Consider the following 9,715-nt stretch of genomic DNA (forward strand, 5'->3'; position numbering starts at 1 on the left):
CACTTATTAAAAATTTATTTTGCAATCTAACTGTTCAAAACATCTTTATATCAACAAATACAGCAGCTTGACTATTGGAATCATAAGTGATTTATCTTGAAAAGATTGCATTTGTAGCTGGATGCCAAGATTTTTTTTGGGGGGGAATATTCATATCAAAATTGCTGGTTTTGTTAGACCTATTTTGATTTCTCTATTTTTAGAGAAAAATTAAAACAAGTATCTCTGCTTTCACTTTATGAGTGAGATGGCCCCACTCTGTGTATTTCCATGTTTGTCCGAATTACAGCTGTTTATCTTGCAACTTTCTTTAAGACTAATTAAATGCAAATGTAACTCTGTGACTCATGGGAATACCTGCCAGACCCCTTATTAATACCTTCACTTAAAAACTCCTGTGCCAGAGAGTCATTAATTTGCTAAAAGAAAAGTGCTAAAGCAGCCCTTTGCCCACAAACAGTCCTGAAATGGCTGCCCAATTAGTCCGGTAGCCTTCTGATCCTCCTTTCAGACCCTGTGGCCCTTTGAGGACACAAGAAGGCTCCGATGATAACCTGGCAACCTAGGTAGAAACCCAGCCAAGTGTGAGCGTTTGAAGCTGCAGTTTGGCTGCCATCATGTCGGCGAAAAGAAAGAATTCAGGCACCATGTCATCCAGTACAAAGGATAAAAACAGATTCAACCGGAAATTCAATGTGGCACCACATATGGGATACATGAGTGCAGTTATACAACAGGCCACATATTTTTTTTGAACAGTCTCCTACATGTGATGCCGAGGACATGTGTAACCATCATAACGTCTCTAGGAATCTGTATTTAATTTGAGTTGGGGTGGTGGCAGGGATTGGAGATCTGAAGCCGCCACAGGTTTGTGGCAGATGGCTCTGTGTCAGCTATGACAAGCAGCCAGGCTCAGCTTCCTCTGCAGATTTTCTTTTCTCTCTGATCAGGTAAATATGGGCACACTCTGGAAAGTTCTACAGATTCTGCCTTAGGCTGCAAGTTTGTGACTTAGCCCCATCTGTCACAAATCTTCCCTAGGTTCTGTTGTAAGCAGAGACCTGAATTTACCATGTAGTGCTGCCCAAGAAAACGGAGCCATCTCACCCTGTAAGGGGAGGGAAAGAAGAGAAAGAAATAAAGAAGCATTAATGACTGAAAGACAAAAATATGCTGAAAATTCATACTGCAAATTTCTGTAACTTATGTCAATTATATTTCAAAAAGCCACCAAGTAAATGGTTCTTTGGCTTCATCACCTCAAGAAAACCCAGTCTTTAATAGGTTTCAAGTGTAACTGTATTTCCAACCATAAGGGAAAGCTACCGTTTTTGTAAATGGGTACGTTCTACTGCATACATATTATCTGGTTGATGTTACAGATGACAGCTATTAGAAGTTTATCATCCAACTTTTAGCTGTTATTAAACACATGATGCACAACACTCAATATGGGTCTTTGTAAATGTGAATTTTACTTTTAAGTGGTGGAGGCACAAGATAAATACTATTACTACTACACTGAATTTAAAAAGCACTTTAAGTTTATAAACTGGCTTATATTCATTATTTCATTATAGCAGCACCTCAGGGGGAAAATGTATTAAGAATTTAAAAGAAAATTCTTCCAGTTTTATGGACGAATCATATAGTGGCCAAGAAAGTCACCGAGAGGCTGCAGCTACAGAGTAGAGAAGGACAAGTGCCAGAAACCTCTACCTGAACTTAATCGCCCAAAGTATATCTGTGGTACTGAAGGTTTTTTGTTTTTATTTAACTCAGGAAAAATCAAAGGAAAATCAAACAAAACCAAATGAAGGGAGGAAGGGAAATGAGAGAAATAAAGAGAGAGAGGGAAGTGTGCGGAAAAGGTGAGATTGAGACTGAGATCTTGCCTGAAACTATGCTGGGGCAGTTGTGAGTTTCTAGTAGTTTTGTAAAAGTCTCAGTTTTTAATCTGTCATTATTACGAAAAAATTTTACTCTGGAGGAGAATCAATACCAGTGAGCAACACTTTATTCACATCTAAAGTACAATATAAACTCAAATTAAAAGGGAACTATAAAGTGGCCAGTCTCTTGAAGGAAATTTAAAGTAGCTTGTCTGTGGTTGTAGATAGATATAGCCTGACATAATTAAGGCAACCACAAATGGCTTTTCTGGGTACTGAGTCTGACTTGTAAGCTTCCTCATTGTTTGGAATCAGTTTTAGGCAGAAATCTGAAAATTCTTCTCTCTTTCAAAGAGCAGGAGGTTATAAAGGTTTCTTGAACAATGAAGAAATTGAAAAGGAGAACTGCAAAAAAACCAGCAGCCATCATCTGAAAAATCCTAAGTAACTACAGGTCACCCTGGAGACACAAAAGAAAGAATGGCATCATTTGTTTGTTTGTTTCACGTAGGATTTCACTCAAATTGTAAATAAAAGTTAGTGAAAAATAGGATAAGAATGAGAATCACGTTTGTTAGGTTGGGCGGTGTCTACTGCACACAACTGCCCTGTTTGTATTCTTGTACTATTTTCAATACTAGCAACAAGGGTATATGCATAAAATCTTTTCCTAAAGCATTTTAAAATATAATGACCAGAGGCTCTCAAAAGGATGACATGCTGATCTTAAATAATAGTTGGGAATTTCAGTAAGTAAATTCAGATAGCAAAAATGAGGCAAAGAAAATATAACTTCACAGTATTAGACTTGCTGGGGCTGGAAAAGAACTGTTAGCTTAGGAACATAAAGTAAACAGTTTTTACTTTATGATTACTTATAGAAATTTGTGTTCAAATTAGGCTTGGGTGTCATATAAGAGCTTTCTATTGTGGATGAAGACCTACTTTACCTAAGTGACAAGTATATAATCAATGTATCTCTTCTCCCTAGAAAACAATAGGTTCTGAAAGTTTAAGAAAGTTACAGTTAATGACTAAAACTGTAAATATAAACTTATTAAGAAATGGTTGGGCTTTTTAAAATTTTTGCATGTACTGAATTTCTTCAAAGATCCTAAGAACACTGTGTGTGTGTGTGTGTGTGTGCATTGTTTAAGACAGAGTGTGAACGAGAGTGCACAAGAACTGCGTGTGAGTAATTTAAAGCCTGAAACATTTTCAGGTGGGAAGTTATCAACACAGTGTTCTGTAGTAGAAAGTCACTTTAAGAAAAAAGTATCAAATTCTGTTTCTGTTTTCCAGTTACTAGCATTCCGTTTCAAATCCTGCTTCAAGTTATAGCCCCAAAACTCATATTGAAAGCATAATGTCTCATGTGAGAAGAAAGCCAAGTGCTAGTAGCCTTATTCTAGACTTTAAATTTCTAAGTGTGAATCCATGTGAAAAATCCTATCCTAAAGTGAACTCTACATGATAAGCAGTTGAGAGGATTTTAAAATGTAAACTTTTAGCAAAAAAAAAAAAGGATGGTGCAAAAATGTAAAAGGAGCAAATTAAAGATTTCAGTGACATTCTATCCTTTTAGATCTTAAAGCATATGTTTTATAAAAGCAAAATAGCACTGTCCAATGGAATAAATCTAAAAAAACAACATTCTGTTCACAGTACATACAAAGGATCTTCTTTTATTGCATAAAAAAGTAGGTAAAAAGCTGCTTTGAAGGAAATAATTCTCTGGTATTTCATCAAAACAAATGCTATCTGAAAACGTGTATGTTCATAAAATATAAGGTGAAAAGTATTACAACTTATTTTAACTTAATTATAAAGTTTTAGAAGATATTCTTTTTTTTTTTGTTTTAGCTCTAAAATCCTATTTCAATAACCAAACTTAAAACTGTGGTCCTTCCTGTGCATTTAACTTGATGGTTTGCAACAAATCTACTTTTTCCTGATAATTATCATAAAGCTCTTGATTACTTAAAATTCTTGGGCTAATTTGTTTATTTTTGAGGCCAATTTCTAGACATAATATTGCTAAGATTTATGAATGAGGACATGTGAAAATATAAATTTATAAGAAAAAACTCAGAACATACTCACAGATGAATTATACATATAAATTTTATAAATACTTATATATGAATTAGTAATCTATGAAACTTTGAGATGTATCATTTTATGATGTAAAGACTAAAAATATAGATAAAAATGAATGTCAATAGTAACATGTAACAATTCAGTGAAATGGTATTTAAGTATAGGTTCTCTTTTAAGCTGTCTGAGGAACAATTTGGTGTATTATCAGCATACACAAAATAACATTCTTTCAGAGTTTTTCCAGAAGTTTTTTTGTGAAACAAATAGTTATAGTTATGCTATGGCAGTACTTGCACTAAAATATTTGAACTAGAGTTCTGGTTTCCTTTCTAACTAAATGTAACTTGTTGCAGTAACTTCTGAAGTGACTAAAAATCTGCAGATGCAGAACAAAAGGATGAAAAAGGCCTAAACTGAGACTGAGTTAAAAAGTGGGAAATTTTGAGGGTGGAAAAACATTTATAAATGTTTCACCAATAATTTCACTTCAAGAAAAAAACCACAATTATCTGATTGGGAATACTCTGAAAATAGAGTGTATCATATACAGAAAATGAATCCATTTTTATTAATAATTATTGTTCTATTTCTTCAGTTTTTATAATCTACATATTTTGATAGTCTACCACATGGGAAACTATTTGATTGATATTTTATACAAAACTGCTACTGAACTTAAAAAATTAGGAAATATTGAGTTAAACCTTGGAGAACTGTTGTCTCTGGGAGGCTTTCCATGTATACGATAGAATAGTATTGACTCAAGGAGTAATACTGAAGCCTGGAACTGTTCAGTCAGCATTTTAAACTATTATGAGCTACCTTCTGAACCATTGCCAAGTTAATAGACAATGAAAGATAATGAGCTTGAAATTGGGTGTTAAATTGCATTTTTGGTTCTCTCCCTTTTTCTTGAAGTTTAACTGTTTCCTGCAGAAACAAAGTCATGTTTTGATGTATCACTATGTAAATATGTATTTTAGGCCATGAAAAAGCAAAGGAGAGAAAAAAAGACAGAGAACTGCATTTCATGTGGGAAGGTTATATATTAACACAGGAAAATTAAAATAAAGCCAGATTATAAAATTGCTAGATTGTAAACTATACTGAATTTATGTAAAATGAAGATGCTACATTCAAAGAATATAAAAAGGTATATTACCCATGGCCTAGAGCCACCTCTGAAACTCATAAAGCAGATTTATCCTACTCAAGTACTAAGACTTTTAGTAGGGTTTCTTTGTGTTGTTATTTCAACAATGCAAAATTCTGGATTCAAACAAGGGGAAAAAAGATAATGAATGAGGAGAATGATGATACTATTTGTATTATTTTCCTTTGCCTTTCCATTCGGAGAAGAGACTGACAGTCTAATTCTAAACGAACCGAGAATTTTTGTATCATTTTATTAAATTGGATAATGCAAATATTCGATTCTTGAAAATCACCTTTAAAGTTATTCACAAATGAACACCAAACGTCACAAATGTCATTCACCTGAATTTTTGAGGACTGAAGATTTCATTATGATGGGAAGAAAGGCTTATCCTCATTAGTATAATTGTAGACTCTTCCCTTTACTTCCTTTTAAACTAATGAGTTACATTAATCCAGGTTCATTTTTATAAGCCTCTTGGGGCTAAATGTAAAGGACAGTCATCTTAGAAAACAATAAATTAAAAAAAAAAGCATGTACTGTGCATTAAGTGCACGTATTTCATAAGACCTAGGTTAATACAACTGGCATCCAGTTTAATTAATCCTTGTTAGTGCAACAACTAATATCCCTCCCTAGCATGTTTCCTTTAAACATTAGTATGTTAATTAAATGTTTTTTTTTTAAAGATTTTTCTTTGTACTTCAATATGGCATTTATACCATGTAAATCTCTTCTCAATGACTACCTTATAGAGATGTTTTCTTATAATATCTGGTCTCTTGCAGAAATTCTGGAGCCTTTTTGAAAGCTGTTCAGGTGTAGAATACAGATATTCAGCTGCAGGAAAAACAGATACATTTTTAATGAAACAAAAACCTCAAAGCACACACTCGATATTAGTCACTTTACTAATTAAAAATGCATATTGCTCTGTGCCGCCTCGTGTTTTACATTATTTAAGCATGATTTTATAAGGTTACCTCAGCTCACAAGGATGTTTAATGCTAAATAAGACTGTGTAGTTGTGCTGTTTAGACATCTCCTTTGGGTGATTAAAATACATTATTCTAATGTAACACAATGCATATGTGATATATTTAGTGATGAGAATTTTTTCAGAGAACTGGCACTATAGCCGTATGTACCCTGTACAACAGTTGCATATTATTAACTAGTCAATTGTTTAAATAATTTGGCATGTTTTTCAGTACTCAATTTTTCTCTGTGTATATCATTAAAAAAAAAATCTGTAATCTATGGCAGCAACACTGACCTGCTTATAAAAATCCATCATTATGGGATGTGTATGCTAACAATGAAGAATGCTATTTGAAAACTTGCTTTTTTGTTATCTTAGAAGAACAGATGGTAAATATAAGCTTACTCTAATGTATTAAAACACATAAAATTTTCCTTAACACTAACATGTTGACTTGCCAAATAAACAATTGCTCCTGCCTAAGTTTATTTTCAAACTTTCTAATTTAGCATGAATCATGTATTAAATCTCAACAAAGAAGAAAATACATTGAAGCAGCTACCTGGAAATATTTCAGGATAAACCAAGTCTTTGGGACAAAGTGGGTAACAACCGCAATACACAGCTTCCAACCTAAAGAATTTTAGAAAGAGTAAGAATATATTTAAAAAAGCATTTCTATCATAGCCAGAAAGTGGTTTTGTTTGCCTAAGTTAACAGTATGAGCCCAGAGTTAAATGGGACAAAAAACATGGTCGGCAGTACAAGCCTAAAAGCCAAAGTCGCTTTTCTAAAATATTTTATTGATCATGTATGAATTTCATAGAACAGAACAAACAGCATATGTTTTGTTCACTGAATTAATCAAAGCGCAGCTCTGCATTTTTTTTTTTGTTTTTAAAATACTGTTTAACACATTTTATAATCAGCAGATAAACACATGTAACAACATGGTAAAGTATGGACAGCTTTTCTTAATAATGCTGCAAAATCCCAGAATGTTCATTTTTTCAAAAATGTTTAAATAAAATAGCAAATACTTAACTTTAACACTGTAGCCATAGAAATGATCGAGGCACTCTTAAAAGCATCAGAAAAAAATTACAATCTGCTCTGATGGGATATTTTCATTTTAAACTCATACTTCAAAATGATTTGTTATTATGCAGAATGTAACACTACCCCCACTTTTATTGAAAAGCCTTCATGAAAATTACTTTAATGAACATTTTGCTTTCTTGACTAAAAATGTAGATCATTTCCCATTTTATCAAAACAGAATACTATTAAACAAACAAAAAAAGAAAGTTGTGCTTTGTGAGAAGAATTCCACCAGGACCACCAATAAGAAATTTTTCTTCAGATAATAGTAGTATGGGTTAAGTAGAGGGAAGGTATAGCATTTTGAAGGTTGTTTTACCTCTGAATCATGGCTATTGATCTGTCATAGAATAAACTTTAAAGATACCAATGTAATTTCTGTTGGCTAGAAATTATGCAGTGAAATTCAAAACACTCTTTCAAATATGTTTATTTTATGAGAAACTTTGAATTGCATCCAAAATGTTGACCAAAGATGGAATTTAATTTTGAACTGCAGATTTTTTTCAACCCAAGAATAATTTGAAGTCATGTCAATGTTTACCTTGTTTATTTACAGTGACAAAGTACATGCAATTTAAGCTGTTTTTAAGTGGGTGATTTTTTTCTCTATTTTATTATGTTAACTGAAATTAGTTTAAATGAAAAGTATTTACTTAGAACCTGTAAAGTTTGGAAAAATAGAGAGTTCAAAGTTTGTTTGAGAACTTGACAGATTTTACTATCAAGATAGCATAGTGGAAAGACACAGGATTTATTTACCAATTATTAATTTCAGAATCCAAGCTAAAATTTAATATTTTTTTCTATACATAAATAGGGTTCACATAGAAATTATTATTGTAAGCACAGCTACAAACTATACTGTGGTTGTATTACAAAACATTAGCTAAAGTTTTGTGGATATAAACTAGTAATATTCTTTAAGAACCAAAAGAAAATATGCACTTCATCTGCAGATACTCAGTTTTAAAATGCTGTGCCAATTGAAAAGCAAATACATATGAACATTCTCTTATAATTACTTAAAATCAAAAAGTGAAGTCATAGGCATTTCAGAAAGTGCACGTTATCTGCTTTTTAATAATGGATTTGAATTAGAGTATTCTGTTCCCCGAAAGAAAACTGCAGGCCAAGTTACATTTTGAGTCATCGCGTGAGTATGTAGCATGCCATTTCCAAAAAAACCTCTGCTAATTAAAATTCAGTAAGAGAGGAATGGCATTATTTGATTTAGGAAAAAGAAATGTACAAATCCTGGATTTCAACTTTTATTTGTAAATGATCTTATTCATGCCATATTTCTCATTCATCAAGTAAAAAAAAAAAGACTATTTGTCTTGGTTATTTGTTTAATTAAAATGCTAAGCCTTATGATATACATTATTTAGATCAGGACTATGTTGTCAAATGTATTAAATGGGCCACAATATCTTATAACAAATTTAAAAATTCTTTCTCATGAATTTCTATTCTGTTATTTGAAGAAAATTATTACCTCATGACAATAATACAATTACTCATCATTTCAATTCTTATGCACTACCAGTTAAATAATAAATAGGGTTCCAATTGATCTATTGTTAAAATGACTAGTAAATGACCTTTTTATTCCAATTAACAAATCATCTGCTAAATCTATGAATCTCAATATTCAGATCTATTCACTTCAATTCATACAATTTATCTGCAAATAGTTGTTGGGCTTTTGATTCTAAATATAATTAGCTGATAATTTTGCTTGGCTGAATTACTTTTCTGGAGGGCCTGCAAAGGCTCTCAGTCGCATTATCTAGCAATAATGAATCTGATAGGTGAAATTTTTTACTGTAATGAGGATGAGACACAGTTGTGACACCTGAGTCTACTAATAACAGAAGACTGCTAATTATCGACAGCACTTTTTTGTGTGATGCAAGGAGAAAAAAAATCCCTCATTATTAAAAAATAAAAAGTTACAATTATAAGTGACACTGGAGGAGAGTAAATAAAATGGAGTGATTAAAACATTGCTGCTTTAAGGGTGTTTTTAATTAAGTGGAAATGCTAATGTTGTCATACTTAGCAGATGGGATTAAAATTAGTTATTGTAAGTAACTCATATTTTATGTTATGGTTTCCACAGCATGTCTACATGATCTAAGAAAGTGATACATTCCATAAGACATTTTAAAAATGAAATTCTCATACTCTTTACAACTCATAATAATGAACATCATGAATAAACTATTGAAAAAAATCCTGCCAAGGATTTTACCATAGTGACTTAACTTGCAAGGAATGTAACCATAATGTACTGGACTATTACAATCTTACTGATGGTATGCCTTTTGCTTTGCTGATTGTTGCATTCCCTATTTCATTCACACTCAACAAAAACAAAAGTTTAGAACTTGGGCATTTAGCCAACATCAAATGTGGTGTCAAGAAGGTAGGGCCTGGATACAAGGAAAGATCATGACCACCCACCAAGGTGATGTT

At 32.4% G+C, this 9,715-nt stretch overlaps 1 protein-coding gene across 5 annotated transcripts in view; it reads right to left on the reverse strand.

Annotated features, from left to right (window-relative positions):
• Positions 1 to 653: 653 nt before the first annotated feature.
• Positions 654 to 9,715, reverse strand: part of QTMAN (queuosine-tRNA mannosyltransferase) — a 277,907-nt gene continuing 268,845 nt past the window's right edge. For all 5 annotated transcript variants that reach the window (XM_077153702.1, XM_077153700.1, XM_077153699.1 and 2 more), the window contains 3 exons: positions 6,696 to 6,766; positions 5,900 to 5,991; positions 654 to 1,111 (listed from right to left, as the gene is read on the reverse strand). In XM_077153702.1, coding sequence (XP_077009817.1) covers positions 5,917 to 5,991; positions 6,696 to 6,766 — 146 coding nt within the window. In that variant the 3' untranslated portion in view covers positions 654 to 1,111; positions 5,900 to 5,916. The remainder of the gene's footprint in view (positions 1,112 to 5,899; positions 5,992 to 6,695; positions 6,767 to 9,715) is intronic.

This window comes from Tamandua tetradactyla, chromosome 3 (genome assembly GCF_023851605.1).
Source record: "Tamandua tetradactyla isolate mTamTet1 chromosome 3, mTamTet1.pri, whole genome shotgun sequence".
NCBI classification, from domain to species: domain Eukaryota; kingdom Metazoa; phylum Chordata; class Mammalia; order Pilosa; family Myrmecophagidae; genus Tamandua; species Tamandua tetradactyla.